This window comes from Lytechinus variegatus, chromosome 2, assembly GCF_018143015.1.
Source record: "Lytechinus variegatus isolate NC3 chromosome 2, Lvar_3.0, whole genome shotgun sequence".
NCBI lineage: Eukaryota > Metazoa > Echinodermata > Echinoidea > Temnopleuroida > Toxopneustidae > Lytechinus > Lytechinus variegatus.
This window is the reverse complement of record NC_054741.1, coordinates 21,493,474-21,518,651: the sequence shown is the minus strand read 5'-3', so window position 1 is coordinate 21,518,651 and position 25,178 is coordinate 21,493,474. Positions and strand designations below refer to the sequence as shown.

Here is a 25,178-nt window from a genome sequence, read left to right as displayed (position 1 = left end):
TATCTGCCTCTACTGCCTTGTAGGCTACTGTAACATTGAACAGAGAAGTGTTCAAGTGATCAGTGATGAAAGTCCAACGTTGGTAAATGTAAATTGCTTCACTTTGTACATTTAACACTTAGACATAAGAAGAGGAGATAAGTTTGAACCTCCGAGCCACGCCGCACCTATCTATGAGAATCATACGGCTTCATGTTCTATCACTTTTCCTCTTACAGGAAACCTCTCGGATGAAGGAAGAGGAGATACGTTTGAACCTCTGAGCATCGCCACACCTATCTATGAGAATCCTACTGCTTCACGTTCTATTGATCCATTGTTTGAGCCAACAGAAGAAGGCATTCCAGATGGTAAGGAGTAGGAGACACCAGGGAGGGTTTCACAAAATAATTTTGCCATTGGTTTTTCACTTGCATCTTTTGTAAACTATTCAAATCCTTGTATTCCATTGGCCGAGGGAGAATTGTCAATGGAAATAACTTAAAATGTGCTTCATAAAAATAGTCTCCTCATTTAAGGAATGAACATTATCTCATCTTGCAACAACATGGATATGTTATCATGAATGTTCAGTTTCACTTCTATCAATTTTTTTTATATTTGCGATTTTCTGAATGTTTTTATACATTATGGAGGAAAAAAAATATAAATAAATGCCCATGTGGTTTTTCTGCCAATTATCTAATAAAAAGGTATGTTTTTTATCTTAATTACTTCCATTGAAGTATGGTTCATGTTGAATTTTTTAGTTTATTTTTTAAGCATATTTGTATTGATAATGTATAAATATTCTCTTTTCAATCTCCAGCAACTCCAAAGGCTGTGTTTACCGCATTGAATAAGATGGGTTATGAGACGTTTAGACCTGGTCAGGAAGAAGCTATCATGAGAATATTATCAGGTAAGATGGCTCGATTTTTTAGTGAGAGCAATTTAAGGCAACAGAGGCATTTTACAGTACTTGCGATTTCAGTCAGTAATCTTTAATATTCAGCAACAGGAACATGAACTTAACCTGGATGTCAACCCAAATTAGTTTTTTTTCCCTTTTTGTCTCGCCCACCAGAGGTGAAGGCGAGACTTAGGAATCCAAATGTCGTCCGGCGTCCGTCCGTCACAAACCTGTAATGACACATAACTCCACAACCGTATGTCGCTTTTCAACCAAACTTGGATGGTAGATGGACTTGGGAGACCTGAATGTTATGCTGCAGTCAGAGTTCACATGGTAAGGTCAAAGGTCATTTTCAGGTCAACGTTAAAGTTTACATGCAAGACTCTTATGACACCTAACTCCGCAACCATAAGTCACTTTTCAACCAAACTTGGATGGTAGATAGACCTGCATCTTATGCTGCAGTCTGAGGTCACATGGTAAGGTCAAAGGTCATTTTCAGGTCAACGTTAAGTTTTACATGCAAGACTCTTCTGACACCTAACTCCGCAACCGTAAGTCACTTTTCAACCAAACTCGGATGGTAGATGGACTTTGGGGACCTGCATGTTATGCTGCAGTCGGAGGTCACATGGTAAGGTCAAAGGTCATTTTCAGGTCAACGTTACAGTTTACATCCAAGACTCTCTTATGACACCTAACTTCGCAACCGTAAGTCGCTTATCAACCAAACTTGGATGGTAGATAGACTTGGGGGACCTGCATATTATGCTACAGTCTGAGGTCACATGGTAAGGTCAAATGTCATTTTCGGGTCAAAGTTAAAGTTTACATCCAAGACTCTTATGACACCTAACTCCACAATTGTAAGTCACTTTTCAACAAAACAATATTAGAAGGTGAAGTGAAGATGCCTATCATATTTGATGGGGGGTCTTAGGGTTAGGTTTACAAAATATATCCAGATTACTCTATAATTTTATTCCCCAACAGGTGATACTGGACAATACTTTAGGTTCTGCAGTCACGCTGCTATGTCATATTATTGTCATCAAATTTGGTACCCACAGGCAAAATGTGGCCAGGGTCATTGTCGCCAGTATTTATTTGTCAAATTTTTGTGTGAGCTCTATCGGGGTTCGGGGGATACATGTGCTCAGCTGCGCGACCCGCCGAGCATCTCTAGTTATGAATGAACTTGGGCAGTTTAGCCCCTAAAATTGGTAAATTGTTTTCCTCAGTATGAGGTGTCAGGGTGTAGTGGTCATGTCTCCTGATTTTAGATTACAAAGTTTGGGGTTTAATTAATCCTCTGACTCTTCTGTCCTTTCACAAAAAGTTGCTTTGCATTTGCCATTCCTGACCAATCTGTGAAGTAAATGGGTATCCGGCAGGAACTTATTTTTTGAAATACTCTAGTGGCTTATTGGCAGTTGGGCTAAAAGCTATGGTAATACCAAGAATCCCATATTTGATGGATATGAGTTCTTTGTAAGCACCCAAATGTTATGTTCATGATTATTATTAAAATATATTTGCAGCTGCTCCATTGCATTGTATCCTTAGACAAAAAAATCACTATATAAATCTAACTATTGTTATTATTAATTATTGTTATTATTTTTAGTGTTATTACTGTTATTACCATTATCATAATTCCTGGTATTATCATCATCCTCATCATCATCATTTACTGGGGCTCTTTTGAAAGTATTAGGATTAATATTATGATTCCCTCATTTCGATATAACAAATCTTTTATTAGGGCTTTCCACACTGGTAGTACTATCAACGGGAGCAGGGAAGTCTTTATGCTACCAGTTACCAGCCTACATGTACAACCAACGAAAACCAGCCATCTGCCTTGTCATCTCTCCTCTCGTTTCACTTATGGAAGATCAAGTACTGGGGCTCCCTCGCTGTCTCAAGGGTGCTAGACTGCATAGTCACATGACCAAACCACAGAGAGACAAGGTAAATATTATTTGGAACTGTAGTTATATTGACAATGTGCTGAATAATTTTACATGACAATGATATTGGTTGATTGTATTTCAATAAGCATACTATAGAGTACAGAAGCGATGACTTCAGTTGCCATGGTGTCATGGCGGCCTGTTTCTAAACAAAAGAACCTGGAATGAAAGTGCATGTTTCTCATAGGAGATAGTGGCTGCTATGGGAATGTTTTTTTTCAGTTGAACCAAAATTTGTACAGAAGATCGTCAGGTGCGACTCTGTTTAGAACCAGCCCGTCATGACACCATGGCCACTGACGTCACACTTTGGTACTCTATTGCATGGCAATGGACAAAACTGGAGACCGTTTTGCTTGGTTGTGCCGACATAAGAAACTTGTATATATCATCACTATTTGAGGTGCTTTGATAGTACCTGAATACAAAACTTTTATACATCATCAGTATTCAATTTCACTTTGACAAAGATCAGGTAACTTTGATGGAGTTAAATTCTGTCCTTTTTCCTAGGTCCATGCTGAGATTGAGGCAGGGAAGGTGCAGATCTTACTGGTATCACCTGAAGCAGTGGTAGGAGGGGGTACAAACTGCCTCCCTCACCCCTCCAAAATGCCACCTGTTGCATTTGCATGTGTAGATGAAGCCCATTGCATCTCAGAATGGAGTCACAACTTCAGACCATCTTATCTAATGCTCTGCAAGGTAAAAACAATAGATATTTTTATTTTTAGATTTTAAACAGTTTCTGTTTTGCTTGCAAAGATTCTCTCAGAAGGAATCAAACCTTTGTTATAAGGCTTCATGTATATTTACTACAGTTGTGACACCATTATACTTTTCATCCTAGTCATGCACAAAGTGCTTTTTTCTTAAACATTTATACTTATTCTCATTGGAAAAATTATTGAAGAGGTATAATCACTCATTAGATAGAGCAGTGGTCTCATAATTTTGATCTTCTAATGTGCTTTTATAAATCACTACTTCTCATTGCCAGGTTACATAGAAAGAACTTGGAGTCATCATTTCCCTGGAACTCTCATGATACCCCCAGTCCATCAAAATGAACTAACTCTTCTAACATTGTTTATTTCAATCTAACTGGTAAGGAGAGACTTGGTGTCCATTGCATTTTGACTGACTACTGCTGCCACTATGACTACCTCTGATAGTCTGGCCCACCAGCAGTCATTAAAACAACAAACCACTCAACAATATCTGTTTTAATCTAACTGGTAGGTTTTAAAGGACAGACTTGGTGTCCACTGCATCTTGGCACTGACTGCTACTGCCACTAAGACTACCTCTGACAGTGTCGCCCACCACCTTGGCATCGCTGAACAACCTGGAGCAGTCATCAGGGGATGTTCAGTGCCTAACAACCTACAGCTCTCGGCCTCTAAGGATCTTGACAGAGAAAGGGTAAAACTGATTGTTAAAGATCAAATTAGTACTTACTTGCTTACTTACTGCTCGTTATGCATTTATGGCAACAGCAAAAGCCCTCCTCTCCCGTCTGTCTTAGGGTCAGTCTCCGAAAGTGAACCCAGTTCTGTTTGCAGTTCAAATTAAAGAAATACCTATTTACATTATCTGAGTCCTTGTGAAATGATGGCCCAGCACTTTCTATCTTATATATTATCTTCCATATTTCCTCCATCTCAATTCTTGTGTCATCCAACAAAAACTATTTTTTGTGGTCAACCTATGCTTCTTGATCTCATGATAGTGTCCATAGGCAATTCTCAGACAGAAAAATTATCATTCCTACATAACAACTTAACTCCCTTGCTTTATGATTTCTTTATTCTCGGTATCTACCTGATAAACCATTTATTTTACATACAGATATTGTAGGAATTTAGAAAAAAGATGTGACTCTTAAGGGCTTAATCTTAGTGGAGGTACTAGTCTGTTCAGACACTATTTCTCCTCATTTTATTCATTACATGTCAAGTTAATTTTGTTTTGAAGCCAATTACAGTGTATTGGGGTTATTGGGGTTCTTTTTTGCAGCTTGGAAGTGCTATATTTATTTCTAGTGGTAATTGTAAAAGCCCACTTTATATATATTTCCCTTGGTATCCTTTGAATATTTTGTATGATGCTAAATGATGTTTATGTCAATGTTGTGGTTTAAATACAAACAGCCATATTATTGTGAAGAATATTGTCGAGCAAATGAATACAAACTTTTCTACCCATGACTGTTAATCCACAGGCTTTGATCGAGTTGTTGAAAGGTGAGAGATTCCGCAAACTGAAGTCTATCATAGTATACTGTATTAGACGAGAAGAGACAGAGAGGATTGCATCTCTCATCAGAACTTGTCTGCAGAGTGAACCCTTCTACTCCGATGATGACGATGATGGTGGTGAGGAGAAGATGGAAATTGGAGGGGAGGAAGAGGAGAAGAAAGCTGAAAAGAAGGAATGCAAGAAGAGCAGCTATCAGAAGAAAATCAGAAAGTCAAAGAAGAATAGGAAACCAGGTAAAACTAATGTTTGAATTTTCTCTATTATGCTCAGATATGCCCAGGGACCACTTTGGACATTTTGGGGGCTAAATCGCCCTTTTACTACTTGAATGCAACACGCCCAGATATTGTATGTGTGGACATATTACACATCAATCTGAAGAAATTTACCTAAAAATTTGTTTTTACATATTTGCTTGAGACTACATTCATTGATATAATAGGACTTAAATATTTGTGATGATTTGGTGTTATTGAATGGGAATCTTTCGATCATCCCAGAAATAAAGTATCCAGACATTGACCCTCATTACGCTGATAACTTTTTAAAACAACATTTATAAATACAGATGATAAACTGGACTTTGTAATAGTTCTCTGTATGGATGAATGACTTCCTGTGCTGATGTTTCTGTTCATGGTTTTGATTTGACTTTGTATGTAGAAGATATTTTTGTTGTTGTTTTTTGGGGGGCTTGAAAATATGTACCAATATTAGCTCATAGAGTAAAAAATTCGATAAAAATATTTCTAAGTTGAATATGCTTGAAAGATAAAATTGAATCACATAGAAAATAGCTACAATCTTGATGCTCTCTTTCAGCCAAACTTGAAGTGAACAGTTGCGAGGCCTACCATGCTGGAAAGTCCCCCGCAGAGCGCAGGAGAGTTCAGAACTGCTTCATGTCCGGCAACCTACGCATAGTGGTTGCTACTGTGGCGTTCGGTATGGGGCTGGACAAAGCCGATGTGAGAGCCGTGATTCATTTCAATCTGCCGAGGACATTCGAGAGCTTTGTTCAAGAGATAGGAAGAGCTGGGAGAGATGGGCTGCCGGCACATTGCCATGTCTTCCTTGATAAGACTGTGAGTGAACGCTATGAAAAAGAATTTGTTATTGACAATAATATTGATAATATTCCACCTCTATATGCTTTTAAAGACAGTATTATTGCTGAATTCAAAACCTTCTTAGGTTGTGACATATAGGGCGTATAAAGCTGTGAGATACAATGTATGAAGTCTTGAAAACTGACCAGACACAGGGATATGGCTACTTTGGTTTTTCTGATAAGATTTAAGAAGTTCTAGGGCAATTCCTCCAACCCCAAAGTTGTCTTGGAGATGATTCGACAGAACCGTGTGGTCAGCTGTACAAAATGCAGCTGATAAGTCAAGTAGGACCATCATCATCCCATTCTGGTTGTCAATAGACTGGAGAATGTCAGTCTAAATCTTGAGTATTTCTATTTCTGTGCTGCGCTATTCCTTGTAATCTGACTGTAGAGGCTCAGCCAGGCCATTGTCCTGAATATGCTCAGTCATATTCAATGACATTTGCTAAATTGATGCTCGAAGCCAAGTAAATCAACAGCTTTCTTTGTTGGTTTGATTTAGTCTTTCTTATTCTTATGTTCTTGATGGGTGTATCACAACGATTTAATTGTGACTAAAAGTCAGACTGAAATTCCTAAAGGCTTGTACTAAGTCACACTTCACTATTTTTTATACATCCCCCTGATCTGTAGAGACCATTGTTTTTTTATTCTGTAGGGGAGTGATGTATGGGAGCTGAAGAGACATACCTTTGGAAATTCTGTGGATCGTTTCACTGTCAAGAAATTAGTCAAGAGGATCTTCAAACCCTGTAAATGCAACCAGATTCATCAGCTAAAACAGGTATGTCTTTGTTCCTGTAGAACTGAACACCACATATTTAAAATTCCATTCTTGCAGAATAGATTAAATTGTTTCATATGCAATCTTTTTGTAATCCATTTTCAATTTAATTATTTTTACTTTTATCATCAACCTGAAGACACTGTATTGGGTGATCATTCTCAGGTTTACAACTCCTTACTTTCAACCTTCTACATTAAAAAAAGAGGATTGATTATGTTATGAAATATCCTCCATAGACAACAACATGTTGATTTCATTTTGTTTGATTTTCTAAGACCACTTTCTGTATGTAGCATTATAAATCTTCAGCACCAACATTATTACTACGATATATAAAATATAAATGAGATGAGCTCAAATCATTATTTTGCACAGGCCAATGAAGAAAACCCTACAGATGAGCCATCCCAAAATATCTGTCCAGGACATGCGTCTTCCATGCCAGTTGAGACAACAGTACAGGATCTGGATATAAAAGAAGAAGGTACATGTTTTATCATGATTATCTTTGAAGGTCTGAATGATGGTACCGATAACATGGAAGTCTATTTAGTTTACCTTGTAGTGAATGCTGGGATTCTTCTCAACTTGTCTGAGCCCCATTCAATAAAAGTTACCATAATGGTCACTTGCTTTGAATCCTTGATTCTGATTGGTTATTGATCAGAGTTACCATCGGATGGCAAACTTACCATGATAGTATACAAATAACGAATGTTTATGAGTGCAATGGACAGAATACTTCATGAGATTAAAGATGAAATGGTCCATCCAACGAGGTGTAGCCGAGATGAATGGGTCATTCTGTCTATTGAACGAATGAAAAGAACATTCATTATTTGTTTTACATGACACCTAAAATAGATTCTTTTTCATATGAAATTTATGAATTTTGATGCAAAATACGCTTATGCAATGCAAGCTTGATCTGTTGATTATCACGTACATACAACATGCATCATTGGCTCGGTGCGCGTGTGCAATGGACAAAATCGTATGGATCCAAAATTGCACGGTTGATGACATCATTGTAAAATGGGCTAAATGATCGATATAGAACAACCAATCAAATGACAAGGATCTATCTAGGTGTCATATAATAGCTTCTATGCAATGGGCCCAGGTATATAGTCCTTCTCAGGACTATTAATTTCAAGAACAATTAGTTTGCTCTCTCTATATTTTCCCTTTTTTTTGTTGTATTTCAACAAGAGATATTGTCTGCACTAAAGCTTGTATAACTCACAGTTGTCATCTGTACACCTTTCAATGCCCTTTGAAAACTTATTTACCATATCCAATTTTTCTTCTGTTCCTTCTAACAGTTCGTGCATTCATTCTATCAAAAATGGGGGAAAATACCTGTTCTCTAAATAGCAAAGTGAAAGATTATATAATTCATGTACAACTAATTTACATATTAAATTTTGGTAATTGTTCATTTTTTTATTGCAATGCGGAACATACAAGTGCAAAAATCTGTTAATGCTCAGAAGTCATGCTAGACCCAAACTAACTACAAAGGCATATTGGTCTATTCCCCAATGCTAGGTATAGCAACCTTGATGTGTTACCTAGAGCTCCACCCGGACCGCTGGTTAGTGACACGCCCACACACCTACACCACTTGCATGCTCAACTTCTACGGGGGCCCGCGAGAGCTGAGAGCGTGCGCCCTCAAGAGTCCAGCCGTGGCCGCGGCGCTCGCGAGGGAGCGGATCAACGGGAAGAAGAGTTCGAAGGATACGGGCAGGACCACGCTGGAGTTTGATGTGGTTGAATTGGCAAGTGCCATGGGATGGGAACTTACGCCCGTGAAGAGAGAACTTAGGCAGTTGCAGTGGAAGCATGATAAAATAAAAGGTATGCAGGAGGTACACTAATGGCAGTGGACATGAGGGTGATGATGCACAAATTTGCATTAGTCATTCAACTTTTCAATGTAGAGTTGATGAAAGGGCACTTAAAGGAATCAGAAACATAAAGAAATGATAATACATTTTATCAAGATATTGTCAAAAACAAATAGGAAGAGGTTAAACTGTAATTATTTAACAGGGAATCCAACCCAAACGAAAACTTGTTTTTAAGAGGAAATTGAAAAATCAGACAAGTTGATTGGTGAAAGTTTGAACAATATGGGACAACAATAAGAAAGTTATAAATTTTCAAAAGTTGTACCAATTTGTAATCACTATATCCATGGAGACTTCAAATTGGCCGAATATGTGATGTCATAGTGATGAGAGGCGAGGACTTCTCTTCCATGTAGTCCAATACATAAATGGCTAAAGTGTCATTTTTTCACCAAAAAGTTTTTCTTCAAATTATATTTTTCTTTCATGAGGACATAAAACAATATACTACCTGGATTATAGTTAGATTACTGCCCCAGGGGAAACCACAAATCCCTGTCCTTGCCCCTTTCATAATTTACTTACCCAGTTGCCAATTTGAAATCTAATAGGGATCTCAATTTTAAAGCAGCCATAACTTTCTTATTGCTTGTCCAATTTCTTTCAACTTTCACCATTCTTTTCTAACTATTTTTCTCTTTACCAACAGTGAACACAACATTTTATGGATTCCCCTTTAACTTGTGTAGCACATGCAATAGATCTAAACAAATGACATCTCGCAGGCTATTGCTTCAAACAGCATAGTTGTGTAATTAACATGCAATTGTGCTAATGTAATTTAATGTTGTGATTGGTCTTAAACATTTTATCAGATTTACTGTGATCTCTCAGAATATGTAGCCAAAGATGAACTAAAGGCTTGGTCCCACTGAACTTACAGATGCAGAGAGGATGTAAAATGGAAAAGAATCTTGCCATCTGTTGGAAAACGCTATGTATCCGATGTGTACTCTTTGCATACGTGTTTCATACGCTTTATATCCATCGAGCATTCGTCCACTGCGATTTCATTGCTCGCCCATTTTGTCCATTGTCTGGAGCGGATGAAAACGGATGGAGCCACCCCAAAATTTTGCTTGTATGCTGTATCGGTTATGAATATGTTTTGTGTCTGTCGGCCAGTGGGACCAGGCCTTTACACCTGAAAATTGCGCTTGCATCTCTTTTTTTTTCATGAGGTTAGTTGATACAAATTTGTTTTTACAGTTTTAATTTCATCTCCTTTGCTCATCTGATGCAGGTTGGGTGAGGACTGGTGTGATGGTGGAGTTCTCAAACCTTGCATTCTCATTCCGTTGCCGTGGTAACCTGAGTGATGCGGAGCTAGACGGTGTGGTAGATTTCCTTTATGGGAGAGTAATGCACCTAGAGAAGAGAGAGCTAGGGCAACTTGATACTATCTACTCAACTCTGGAGAGGTAATATTTATATTATATGGTGATTCAGAATCTTAAGCCAGGAATATTGGCCCTAATGATTTGAATTTTTGTGAAATCACATGGCAAAGAGCCATTCAATTTGCTTTTCTTCATTTATTTCCCTGAAATTTTAGTTTCGATAATTTCCAATGTAGATCTACGTGATAATATGAATAACAAATTTCATTTATCCTTAGTTTCTGGCGCGTATCGTTAGAAATGGATTCAAACGTTTTTTTTTACAGTGTCTTCAAGAAATCCTACAAAGATTGTTGTGATGATGTAGTTGTAGCACGCAGGGATCACCTTATTATTTCATTTATCTCATTGGTGTATTTTATACAAGCCATACCTTGGCTTTTCGCATACACCATTTTCCATTCAAATACTCTGCATTTTTTTTCTGTTAAAGGGGAATGAAACCTTTGAAATAAGTAGGCTTGTGTCGAAACAGAAAAATAAATAAATAAGAACAAAGAAAGTTTGAGAAAAATCGGACAAATAATGATAAAGTTATAAGCATTTGAATATTGCAATCACTAATGCTATGGAGATCCTCCCATTGGCAATGCGACAAGGATGTGTGATGTCACATGTGAACAACTTTCTTTTTGGTAGACTATAAAATACCCTCAAAATGTCTCTTCCTGCTTTTTCTTGTGATACAAACACTTTATCCATGATGTATTCTTTAAAAATCTGCATTACATTCCCTCCTGTTCATAATGTGGATATTTGGTTTTGACCTATAGGCTAAAGTAAGTTGAATACTTCCAATCGATTACTCCCAATGTCAATCAAAATAGTGATATATAAAAAAGTACAATCTTACTTTTTTGTAATGATGCCACATGGTGAATTTCTCAACCCTTTTGTATTGAAAGGACAACATGTTTCATTTATTAAACTACAAAGTAATTCAAAATATGTAAAGGCTAAACAAATTGAATACTTACAATCGATTGCTGGAATTCCCCCCTGAGAATGTAACTTTCATGATTAATGGCTTGCTATTCGAATACCAGCAGTCGATTGCTAAAGTCAATTGAACTTGTACAATCGATTACAGGTCCTTTATTTTGTTATGTATCTTACCAAGCTATACTCATGAAGCACCATCAGACAAGTATAATCAAGACTGACTAAAATTTCAGCAATTAGTGTATTGGTTACAATGCTCATCAATTCCGTTAAAAACTTACCTCAATGGATTTATATATGTAAAGGAAAATTGATCATTTTCTGTATGCGATTTGACTTATTGTGAATCAAATCTATCATAAATTTATATCAACATAGAATATGTGTCGAGGTAAAAGTACCAACTTACCTGTTGTGATGTTGCCATGTGTGCCTTTCGAATGATGGTGAATTTCTCAATCTTTTTTACGAAATGGTCTATATGTTTTCATACACCAAAAGAAAAGAAATGATCCAGAATGTGTGCCTGTACATGTTTTGGATTGTTTTTGTTTTAGCCTGTTTGCCGAAGTAAGTCGAATACTTCCAATCGATTACTAGCACCTGTAAATTTACATCAATATAGTGATAAAAAAGTACCAACTTACTTTTTGTAATGTTGCCATGTGTGAGTTTCGACTTATGGTGAATTTCTCAACCCTTTTGTATTGAATGGACACACTTTTTTTTCATTTATTAAACTACTTAATGATTCAAAACAGCAAAGGCTAAACAAATCAAATATTTACAATCGATTGTTGGAACTCCTACTTGAGAAAGTAACTTTCAAGATTAATGGCTTGCTATTCGATTACCGGCAATCGATTGCTGCCAAGTTCACCATTTCATACACTTATTGCATTCTAGATGGCTTGATGCCTGCTTTATTTTCGCCTTTGGTGATATTGCAATCTTCGAAGTCAATGCGTAGCAAAATTTAGTATAACAATGCAGGTAAAGTCAATTGAACTTGTACAATCGATTACAGGTAGTTACTTTGTTTTGTCAAGATATGTAAAGGCTAAACAAATCGATTACTTACAATCGATTGCTGAAACTTCCACTTGAAAAATAACCTTCAAGATTAATGACTTGCTATTTGATTACCGGCAATCGATTGCTGCCAAGTTCACCATTCCATACACTTTTTGCATTCTAGATGGTTTGATGCCTTCTTTATTTTCGCCTTTTGGCGATCTTGCAATCTTAGACGTCAATGCGTAGTAAAATCTAACATTACAATGCAGGTAGACTCGGTTGAACTTGTACAATCGATTATAGGTCGTTTCATTATTTTGCCTCTAATAATGGATACTAAATATAAGTGACGACATTTTCTAATGAGTTGTGTTATATTAATCAATCCGCTTTATTATATAATCATGTTAATGCAGAATGGATTGTTCTAAAAATATATATCTTACCAAGCTACCATCATGAAGCACCATCAGACAAGTTTAATCGATACTGACCAAAATTTCAGCATTTAGTGTATTGATTATATTGCTCATCATTTCCGTTGAAAACATACCTCAATAAATTTATATCTGTAAAGGAAATTGGTCTTAACCATGTAGGCGATTCGACTTATTTTCAATCAATTCTATTCTAAATTTATATCAATATAGAATATGTGTAAAGTGAAAAGTATCAACTTACCTGTTGTGATGTTGCCATGTGTGCTTTTCGTATGATGGTGAATTTCTCAATCTTTTTTACGAAATGGTCTATATGTTTTCATACACCAAAAGAAAAAAAAATATCCAGGATGTGTGCCTGTACATGTTTTGGATTGTTTTGGTTTTAGCCTGTTTGCCGAAGTAAGTTTAATACTTCCAATCGATTACTAGCACTTATAAATTTACCAACGAAATTTACATCAATATAGTGATAAAAAAGTACCAAGTTATTTTTGTAATGTTGCCATGTATGGGTTTCGACTTATGGTGAATTTCTCAACCATTTTGTATTGAATGGACAACATTTTTTCATTCATTAAAGTACATAATGATTCAAAATATGTAATGGCTGAAGAAATACTTACAATCGATTGCTGGAATTCACTCTTGAGAAAATAACTTTCATGATTAATGGCTTACTATTTGATTTCCAGCAATCGATTGCTGCCAAGTTCACCATTATGTACACTCTTTGCATTCTGGACGGCTTGATGCCTGATTTATTTTTTGCCTTTTGTGATATTGCAATCTTTTAAATTAATACATAACAAAATTTAACATTACAACACAGGTAAAGTCAGTCGAACTTGTGCAACCGATTACAGGTAGTTACATGTACTTTGCTTTGTTTATAATAATGGATACTAAATTTAAGAAAAAGAAAAAAAAAATCAATGTTAAAGTGTCAGTGACCTTACTCATTATGATATTTTTGTGTACGTAATCGTTGAATGATCTATGTAGCTATACTTGTTAGGTACTGTATATAGCTAATTATTGTAATGTTGTAGGAAAAAACAATTTGTCTAATTTATTTTCAATATACGAAAGAACCTTTGAATACTTTTTGCTGTCAATATTCTTGCATGTACATGCTTAGTGGTATTTATTTTAAATCACTTTAGTATATAACTGTCTCTGTATCCATTTTTCTCAAAGGCATTGTACTAGCCTTGCCTCGCACCACATGTTTGCTTAATTTCGTTAATTGTAATCCAACAAGAAATACTCTTTAATACCTGTACTGAATTTAATCGATCTGTTACCCGCAATTTTACACTGCATGTATTCCGATTTTTACTATTCTTTTTAATTTATGTTTGGTTCTTTGACTAAGGTTTATCGATAGATTTTTATAGAATTATTTAGACAGGTTTCATTTCTTTATTCACTTTTGTGATTACAACAATTCTGGTTCTACTTTCTGTTAACGTTAAGGTGGCCAGATGCTCGCAGGTTAGGACTTCATTGACCTCCCGTATGATTTGCTATCATTGTCATCATCATCATTACCACCACCACCACCATCATCATCATCATCATCACCACCACCATCATCATCATCATCATCATCATCATCATCATCATCATCATCATCATCACCACCACCATCATCATCATCATCATACTGTTCCGGCACAGAAAATTTACATACAAATCAGTTATCATATCTTCGATCTTAAAATCTTGGTAATATCATTTTTTCTTCACGAGTAATGACATAGACATTTTTTCTATTTTCAATACAAACAATGCATCATGTAATAAATATTACTCAACTGAAGATTTTACTTCTAAATTTAGAGACACAGAACACAAATTCAGTTTGCTTCACGTTAATGCCAGAAGTTTGAACAAAAACTTTGAATCATTGGAATCATTACTCTTTACTCTAAATAATTTCAAATTCTCCATTATCGGTGTCACGGAAACATGGCTTCATAATAATTCACCTAACATATTCAACTTGCAAAACTATAATCTTATAAGGCGAGATCGTGAAGATCAAAGAGGAGGTGGTGTAGCATTTTACATCAATGAACATTTGCAGTTTAAAATAAGAAAAGAAATATCATTAAAACAAAGTGAAACTCTATTCTTAGAAATCATGAAGCCGAAAGGCAAAAATATAATTATTGGATTAGTTTACAGACCCCCTCATGGCAATGCAAATTTATTTTGCGAAGAGCTTGAAATATGCCTTCATACCATAACAAAAGAAGATAAACAAATATATCTAATGGGTGATTTTAACATTGACCTGTTATCCCAAAATAATGACAACGATTTATTCCTACATACTATGCATTCATTTGGTTATTATCCCCACATAGATCAACCGACCAGAATTGATAGCCATTCATCAACACTTATCGACAACATATTTTCAAACATACTAAACAGAGATACTTCCAGCGGACTAATAATATCTGATATAGCTGATCATTTACCGGTTTTCTTATTATGTGATAATGATATTTCAAAAGAAAATTCACCTAAATCTACAATGTATAGTAAAGAATCCCCAATAAATATTGAATCGTTTAAAAGTGATCTTGCGATTGAGGAATGGTTAGATGTATTTAATGAGTCAAATTCAGATATTGCTTACACAAATTTTAACCAAAAATTGCAGAAATATTACGATAAAAATTTTCCTCTATCACCTATCAAAAAAAGAAAAGCAAAAATGCCATGGATTACTAAAGCTATTCTACGATCCATACATACCAGAAATAAACTATACAAGACATTTTTAAAGAACCCTTCTATTCAAAACAAAAATAAATATAAAACTTATAGAAATAGACTAACCAATATAATTCGGGCTTCTCGCAAATTGTTTTATTCCGAGAAACTTAACAAAGTTAAATCAAACATGAAAGCCACATGGGAGATCATCAATGATTTGATTGGCAAGAAACCCAAAGTATTACCTAAAGACAATTTCACAGTTCATGCTGCTGCAATAAATTCAGATGATGTAGCTGATACCTTTAATTCCTTTTTCGTTAACATAGGACCCTCTTTGGCAAACAACCTTGCCAGACCAAACCAAAGTTTTGCAAAATTTCTTCCCACACCCATCAATTCTTCCCTATTCTTTAACCCCACAAATGTTCAGGAAATAATTGAAATAACAAAAAATCTCAAATCCAGCAAATCAAAGGGATATGATAGAATTAGTACTTTCCTCCTTAAGCAGATCATACATTATATTGTCACTCCATTGTGTCATATTTTTAATCTGTCGATCAGCACCGGTAAATGTCCAGATCCCCTTAAAATTGCAAAGGTAAATCCTGTTTTAAAAAAAGACAATCCACATGAAATAACAAATTATAGGCCTATTTCTATTCTCCCCAGCATATCCAAAATATTAGAGAAGATTATTTACAAAAGACTTTATAAGTTCCTAGATACTTTTCAGTTTCTAAATTCAAACCAATATGGATTCAGGAAAGGGCATTCAACTGATCAGGCTTTAATACAAATATACGATAAAATTACAAATGCAATGACAAATAAAGAACACATAATAGGAGTATTCATGGACCTAAGCAAAGCATTCGACACTCTTGACCACCAGATTTTACTTAAAAAACTTGAAAATTATGGAATTCGGGGAATCACACTATCATGGTTTGAGAGTTATTTGACTGATAGAAAACAATATGTCACTCACAATAATATTTCTTCTAATTTTCAGACAATAAAATGCGGAGTTCCACAAGGATCGATCCTTGGCCCCCTACTTTTCCTTATATATATTAATGATTTGACTACTGTAACGCCTTTATTGTCATTTGTATTATTTGCCGATGACACAAACATTTTTTGTTCACACACTAGCTTAGAAACTTTAGTAGATACATTTAATCGTGAATTACCTAAACTATCTTTATGGTTTAAATGTAATAGGCTATCACTTAATATAGACAAAACAAACTTTATGTATTTTAAGCATACAAGTTCACATATTACTGAGTTTCCATACGACATAAGCATAGATAATATTCCACTCAAAAGGAAAAAAGAAACAAAGTTTTTAGGTGTCACAATAGATGAAAATTTAAATTGGAATGAACATATACGTTGTATAACTACTAACATCTCCAGAAACGTAGGTGTACTTTACAAAATGAAAAACATAATTCCTCATACTACACTCGTTTTACTCTACAATTCATTGATATTGCCGTATATATCGTACTGCAATATAGTTTGGGCAACGTGTGCAAAAACTAAAATCAATACAATATATTTATTACAGAAAAAAGCAATTCGAATTTGTACTAATTCGCAATATTTATCACACACAAATCCATTATTCCATAAACTAAAGACTCTAACTATTTTTGACATAAATTCATTTAAAAGCTTACTGATTATGTTCAAATACGTAAATAACATGCTCCCACCTTCATTTCACAATTTTTATACTATGAACACATCTATCCATTCATACCCTACGCGGAACTCTTCTAATTTCCATTTAATCAACCCCAAATTGCTTATTGCGCAGAGATCCATAAGACACCATGGTCCTGATTTGTGGAACTCTCTACCAGAATCTATAAAAAGATCCACGTCCCTTTACTCATTTAAAGCAAACGTTAAATCCATGTTGATATCAGAATATTTGAAGTAAAATTTCTGTTTCGTTGTGTCATTAAAGCATCATCACCATCATCATCCTCTCCATCACCTTCATCTTCACCATTTCACCGTCATCTTCATCCTTATCATCTCCATCTTCAATGCTCAAATTAGATTACTGCTGTTTTTCATAAAATGTACTGTGTATCGATTCTGCTGTATTAATGTATTATATTAATCAATGAGTTTTAACCTGGGGTTGTCATTTTTTCAAGCAATCTGCTTATGATGACAATCCTTCTCCTGCAAATTGTAAATGTTAACTAATTTGGTATGAGATCAATTTTGTTTGTAATGATAATTTTAGTACATTTAGTTATGATTCATGCCAAAAAAATTATCAATATACTATGTTTGTTATGTTATGGAAAATGTATTCTATACGAATGATGTAATTGCAGAAGTAAACAATAAAATCAAATCAAGAACACATGATCTACTGATAGATGTGATAAAAGTGGCAATTTAAGTGAAATATAAACTAAAGTAGTGGGGAGAGTTGTTCACAAGTGACATCACACATCTTTGTCGCATTGCCAATTTGAGGATCTCCATAGCATTAGTGATCGCAATATTCAAATGCTCATAACTTTCCCATTATTTGTCCGATTTTTCTCAAACTTTCCTTGATCTGCTTCTTTGATTTTTCTGTTTTCACACAAGCTACCTTGTTCCAAGGTTTCATTCTCCTTTAAATTGTATTTTTTGCTGTGTTTTGTTTAACCTATTATTATAAACAACTATTGTTTTTCATTTTTTTGTGTTTTGAATTGATTTGGAAATAAAGTCTACCTTGCAAGAGTTTTATGGTGGCTCATTGAGTATTTCACTGAAAAACTGGCTTATATTTTACCTCTCCTTTTATAACAAATTTTAGTTTTACTTAGTTACTGTAACAAAAGTAACAGATTTAAATTCCTTTGTTTACAGTATCTCCAAGAAATCTTACATGGACTGTTGTGATGAGGTAGATATAGAGCGCAGTGATCACCTCCGACAAGAGCTGATCAAGTACTTCACAGAGGAACTTGATCTAACCAAGATACAGCGCAGTCAAAAGGACACATCTAAGGTTAGATATGGCAGCCAATAATCAGATTTTAAAAAGCATGTAATATGTTGGAATGTTTATAAGTGCTTTACAGACGTAGTATTTAATTATTTTATTCAAATTAATGTATGAAGGCAAATGGTATAATAGTTCTGCAGACTTTTGTTTAGTTGACCCTGTTTTTATATTATTTTTGCCTATTACAGAACTGAAAAACTACTCTTAAATCTCCATAATTCACCCTTCTACAATTCAAATAATTTCCAAAGTCAAAGCGATTTTCTGACCAGAATTTTCAAAGCATGAGTTTTTTCGATTGAATTTCTCTATAAAGAGAAAATGATTTCCAGAGATTTGACTTAGACAGATTCATCTAAATGTAGAATCGGTGGTCTGGATGTAAAATGTTTCCTAGGTAAAAGGTTATATACCAGCTTGGCGTTTACCAGCAAATAGTTGTCCTGCGGAGTTTATACGGGAGTTACTATAAACAGAAACAGAAAAAAAAGCACAATAACATGATTTTATTTTACCAAATCAAATAATTTTAGTAAAAACATATTCCATCAAACCCCTGTGTTCACCATTCCATCTCCACCAAAAACAAAAAGGGAATAATATCTAATTGACTTGATTTGTTTATGTTCCCTGCACAGATGGAAGGTTCTGAGGAGGGGCGCATCCGTTTGACCATCCGTCAGTTCATCAGCGTCAATCACGATAGGACGTTCACCGGCCGTGCCATTGCGCGCATCCTCCAGGGGATAGCCAGCCCCTGCTACCCAGCCCAAGTCTGGGGCCGGGATAGACGATTCTGGAGGAACCATGTGGAGGCTGATTTCAGGGCTGTTATTAGGATCGCTAATGAGGAGGTCATGAGGATGAGATGATGAACGGCTTGAGGCTTGTCATCAGACACATAGGATTCACAAAGGTGGTTTTGAAAACTATCGGTTGAACCCATGTTTTATGCAGATTTCATATATAAATTTTGCCTGATTTACTGAGTATACTAAAAAATGACCAATTCTGATGTTCTCTTTTGTCACAGTGCACCAAATTCAGGCCTGTTGCCATTGTAATCCATGCTATTTTATTCATGAGCCCATTGTTTTGAATTAATGAGTCCATTCTTCATAAAATTGGACTCATGAGCAAAATAGCATGGCAACAGGCATCAGTGTTGCACACTGACAAAATTTCAATATACCTGGTAGATAAGCGTAATTTATACAGGAAATCCACATAAACCATGGGTTCAACTGATGGATTTCAAAACCACTTTTGAGAATTCGGGCAGTAACTTTGCAATTGATTGTACAACAAATTTGCACGATTGATTGTATCGATCACAATGTACAATCATCAATCGGTCACTATGCTTTGTGCTAAGAGGGTCCTGGGTGGTGTTTCATAAAGCTGTTCGTAAAGTTACACATAACTTTACGCACGACTGGAACCAGTTACATAGGGATATCATGTAGCATAAGAAAGGGTCACAAGTCTTGTGTAAAGTCATTCGTAACTTAAGAACAGCTTTATGAAACAGGCCCCTGGGTCCCGTAACACAAAGGTTAGCGATTGATCGCTAATTTGAAAGAGCAATTCTGATTGGTTCCTAGTCAGTCTACTGAGTAAAATGCACATGCAACGATGATCTTGATAGGCCATTTCATTTAGCGATTAATCGCTAACCTTTGTGTTACGGAGCCCAGGTCTTGAAATTTTCATGATTGATTGCATTAACCACAATGTACAATCTTTAATCAAAATCAACTTAATGATCAATATTTTTAAGTTTGTGTCACAGGACTCCTGTCTTGAAACCTGTCAAGGAGAGACATCATGTCAGTATTAGTATATTGTATACCAATTATAGTGTGTTATTCATTTTCTTATAAGAAAGTCCAAACCACTTAGCAGCGCCATATCGACATAGCTCTATCCCTTGAATGATTGAATGCCAAACAGGGTAGCAGCAATTCCCATCTTTAACGTCTTTTGGTGTGATACCGACAGGGTTTGTTGATGTCATAGAATGAGTTAAAGTGATTGGTTAACATTAGTTTGACTTTTAAAAAATCTGAGCTGGAAGGTCACACTTGTCACCTGTGTCTGTGATATGTTACAAAAATGAAGCCCAGAAAAAATTGCGTTCGAAAATGATTATTTAGTGCTTCAAAAATTGAAATATAAAGTGACCGGAAACACCATCTTAATTTCATCCCATACACTTATGTGTACTATTTAGGTGTCTATAAGACGCCTATTTACAAAATCGGGGTTTGCCTTGTAGTTTTAGCTTTTCATTCTCAATAATGGTTGTTTTCAGGGTTTATTAGTTCTAATACATGCACCTGTACACATGTTTCATCTTGGTTTGAGAATTTTTTAAATCAGCTGCTCACAAAGTTAAACAATACCTTTAAACAGTTTGGCAATTGAATTTACTAATGGTAATATTCCTATCAACCGTAATAATGATGAGATATCTTGCTGTCATGGGCATAATCGCAGAGGATTGTCTTTTGTTTTTGAGGGGGACATCTATTGTTGTGTCCTCCAATAAAACAAAGGTAATCCTCTGCGCTGATGCCCATGCTTGCTGTTGTTTAGTGGTGTATATTTCTTTTTTACAAATGTGTCATTGTACAAACCAAACATCATGTATGCACTCCATCCACTCTTGGGGAAGTATTCCAGGAACATCTTGGGACACCCTTCATTATCATTGTTGCTGTTGACCGATATACATGTATTTTTTTTTAATCACAAAGGTATGATCCACACACCAACAAAAGACCATGTGTCTTCAGTTATCTGTTTGTTGACTCTATGTAGCTATTAAACAGTGTTTGACAACATAAGTCTAATACAAAAATTTGATAAATTAACACAAAGAATCATCCGGGTCTCATCTTTTTTTCCCAAAGGGCTCATTTGATTATTGATATCAAAGAAAAGAGCTCCCTCTTGTGTTTGCCTGCAATGATGGCCTTGTAGTTTTCTTGATAAGCCACACTGATCAGATTCTTACATAGATTATGAAATAGAGAAATTCATGATAGAGTCAATTTTTTCTTCAGGAATGCTATTTTTTATTTGAATATTAGAATTGAGTTCTGTGTGCTATTCTTCCTTCAATTACAAATAGAATTGGGGAAAAACTCCTCTAAAAAGATTTTTCTTTGTATTGAAATTGTAATTAATGCAACAAGGGCGATTGCTGAGAGTTCCAGGTAAACTTCAGCCATTGCTATTCAGATTGCAGATATACCTTAAGTGCCCTATCTTTCACAATAATCCCAAATTATTTTGAAATCATTGCAGATGAAAATGTGCTTTATTTGAAAATGTGTTGTCATAATCAAACGTACTGTATTCGACATGTTCTCATATATCAATGACCATGTGTATGTTGCAGTTCTTATCAGTTGATATTTAGTCTATTATTCTAAGTGCTTATCACATTCATGTCCTCTTAACAGTATTTGCATTGACAAGCAGTCTGAATCAAACATCAAAGTGAAAGAATCAGTCTGATATGTGGCAGTGTGATGTAATCCTATTCCTTTAGATTCTTAAAGGGAAAATCCAGTCCAGGAAGTTTGATGGTGTAATGGTTATGTCCCCATCATTTATTGAATTAGAAAGTTGTAGGTTCATATCTGTCTATCTATCCATCTATCCATCCATCCATCCATCTCTGTCTGTCTGTCTGTCTATCATCTATCCATCCATCTATCTATATATCTATCTAATCTATCATGTATGTCTGTCTATCATCTATCCATCCATCTATCCAATCTATCATGTCTGTCTATCTATCATCTATCTATCCATCCATCTATCTATATATATATCTATCTAATCTATCATGTCTGTCTGTCTATCATCTATCCATCCATCTATCTATCTATCATGTCTGTCTATCATCTATCCATCCATCTATCCATCCATCTATCTATCCATTTATCTATCCATCTATCTATCTAATCTATCATGTCTGTCTATCATCTATCCATCCATCTATCTATCTATCTCTGTCTGTCTAATATGCACATAAATCCACCAAGAATGTTCCTGATATTATATTTTTGCTGTCAAATCGATCAAGTAGTCAATAACACAGTTTCTGTAGTAAAGTTGTTTTTTATTAACAAAAAATATTTATCACGTATTGTGTTATATGTTACAACATCCATGTGGATATGAAGAGCGAATACTTGCATAATCTGACTAAATTTCTCATAATAAACCACCTCAGTAATAATTTCAGGTGCAACGAGTTCCAGCATAGAATATCTAAATTCCATGAATCGAAACTCATCATCTAGTTTATTCAAATACACATGGACTATTAAAGATAGAGAAGTATGATTGCGTGCAGTATGTATTTGCACAGAACCGATTTTTAATCTCATTGTGTGATAAAAAGATGTGCTAATGCTTCTAAAAAGGGTAATAAAATATTTGAATTCTTGCTTATCAGCGTTTCAATGTCAAAGTAAGGCCTCGTTCACACTTAGCCTAACATTGTTCAGCAGTAAAACATTATGTTTTGTGTGTAAGTTTAAATAGGATATGAGACATCAAACAAAATTTTGAAGAGTGAGATGACAGTTATTTGTCATTGTGCTGCAATATCAAATTCTTGAAATGTTAGCACTTTTTGGTTTGTTTTGGTTTTATGTACCGTATAAAAATCACAACAAAATACATTGTACAAAATATTAAAATTAAATATGTAAACACTTAAAAAGATATGGATGGATCACTCTATTCAGAGCCATTGATATAATGGCACTGTTCTTCCTAGAGGTCCAATTTTCTAAATCTGGTGTCTTGATATTGTCCATGTACTGTGGATAAACACTCATGTGATTAAAACTTGATGTCTACAATTCAGGTTTATCAGGTTTATAAACACAAGTTTATTTCCCTTGGCATATAAGGCCCCTCATCTGTCTACCATCTACTGTGAACTATACATATAGTACTAAATTTTTGGCTGGAATTGCTTCTCTATTATTTATTTTGTATTTTCTTAAGCACTTAAATATGGACATGATTTGTGATATTTGCTATACAAATACTGTTTATTATTATTGTTTTAAGTGGACTAATTTGTCTAAAGGCCTGCTCCCACTGGCCAATGGACACAAAACGTATTCATAATGGATATAGCGAACAAGCAAAATTTCGGGGTGGCTCTATCCGTTTTCATCCGCTCCAGACAATGGACAAAATGGGCGAACAATGAAATCACAGTGGACGGATGCTCGATGGATATAGAGCGTATGAAACACGTATACAAAGAGTACACAACCGATACTCAACGTTTTCCATTGGATGGCAAGATTATTTTCTGTCTTACATCCTTTCTGCATCCGTAAGTGTAGTGGGACCAAGCCTTAAATTTGAGTGAATACTAAAGTATTGTTTTGAGTTTTACTGCTGAGCACTTTTGTATCACGTCTGAACAAGGTGTTATTTAACGTTTCTTATCACGTCTCCGATAATGCCCCATCATGACCCAGTACAATCCCATAAAAATGCTTTGTCTTTTATTTGCATGTCATTATTATTATATTTTTTTTCTCATTTATTACTCCTTCATTTTTATTTGTACTAAATATGACAATACATAAAGTTTATAAGATGGTTTCAATTTATTATAGCAAAGGGGTTCACTTAAGACCTTTTGAATAACACTTTAAAAGGTGTATTCTTGAGGACATTCTATTTATTTCACATATATATTTACCAATCTGCATTGAGGATTTTACACTGAAAATGACATTACAAAAATCATTTCAAAGTTAAGGAGTTCCTTCTCTTATTTGATAGAGACCAGTTTGCACTCCTGTCCTTTGAATACTCACCCTATGACTAGAAGGATTATTTGATAGATCAAAGGGGGCTTCTGAGATTCACCAACCCTCAGTGTCTCGGCCATCAACATGCATGCCAGCTATGGCATACTCTACGAATTTACATACATGTTTATGGTTAATTTTGGGGTGGGGTGGGGAGTTGTGTGATTTCATTGATCTTGCTTATTTATACATAATTTAGGCAGGAAATCATAATTCTGCTCTAATTCAAGAAATGATTATCCAAACACTCTTCATTGCCACCTTAACATATCTACTACTTTGTATGAAAGAACTATGTCCTAAAGATTGATTACCTATGTATTTTTTCTACTTTTTTTTGTTCTTTTATTCTAATGAAAATTGTCAATGATACTACTCTGATCTGAAAAAAAACCCCCAAAATATGAAGTTAATTTATTTTAATCAGTAAAAATATGTATAATAATGTGTGAATTTTGCCCATGAATAGAATAAGCATTGGGTACATCAAATCCTATTTTGAGCAATTTTGGTTCTAACATGCACCAAAAAAATGTTGCGAAACTTCAGAAACTGTGGACATGAGTATTGCAAGTATGTCTCAAAAATTCCATGTAAAATGTGAAATCTTTTTTGCATTTTGACTTATCGCATAGAGAGTTGAGGGGCGGGGGTCTAGTAGGCGGCCCCATGCTTGTTAGGGTCAATCAAATTTGCCTATATTCCATCAAATGTACTGAAGCAAGATTGATTTAATGCACTTGTTGGAAAGAGGAAAATAGTAAACAATTTTAAAGATACCCTTTCTGATCCATTTCA

General features: G+C 35.1%; 1 protein-coding gene across 1 annotated transcript in view; it reads left to right on the top strand.

The window, feature by feature from the left end:
* The window catches only part of LOC121409687 (ATP-dependent DNA helicase Q4-like), a 35,563-nt gene extending 16,104 nt beyond the window's left edge, over positions 1–19,459 (top strand). Inside the window, exons 7-19 of the mRNA XM_041601595.1 lie at positions 123–350; positions 809–901; positions 2,661–2,869; positions 3,385–3,576; positions 4,114–4,296; positions 5,096–5,366; positions 5,956–6,218; positions 6,906–7,031; positions 7,410–7,518; positions 8,586–8,897; positions 10,194–10,371; positions 18,381–18,522; positions 19,158–19,459. Coding sequence (XP_041457529.1) covers positions 123–350; positions 809–901; positions 2,661–2,869; positions 3,385–3,576; positions 4,114–4,296; positions 5,096–5,366; positions 5,956–6,218; positions 6,906–7,031; positions 7,410–7,518; positions 8,586–8,897; positions 10,194–10,371; positions 18,381–18,522; positions 19,158–19,391 — 2,540 coding nt within the window. The 3' untranslated portion in view covers positions 19,392–19,459. The remainder of the gene's footprint in view (positions 1–122; positions 351–808; positions 902–2,660; positions 2,870–3,384; positions 3,577–4,113; positions 4,297–5,095; positions 5,367–5,955; positions 6,219–6,905; positions 7,032–7,409; positions 7,519–8,585; positions 8,898–10,193; positions 10,372–18,380; positions 18,523–19,157) is intronic.
* The last annotated feature ends 5,719 nt before the right edge of the window (positions 19,460–25,178 follow it).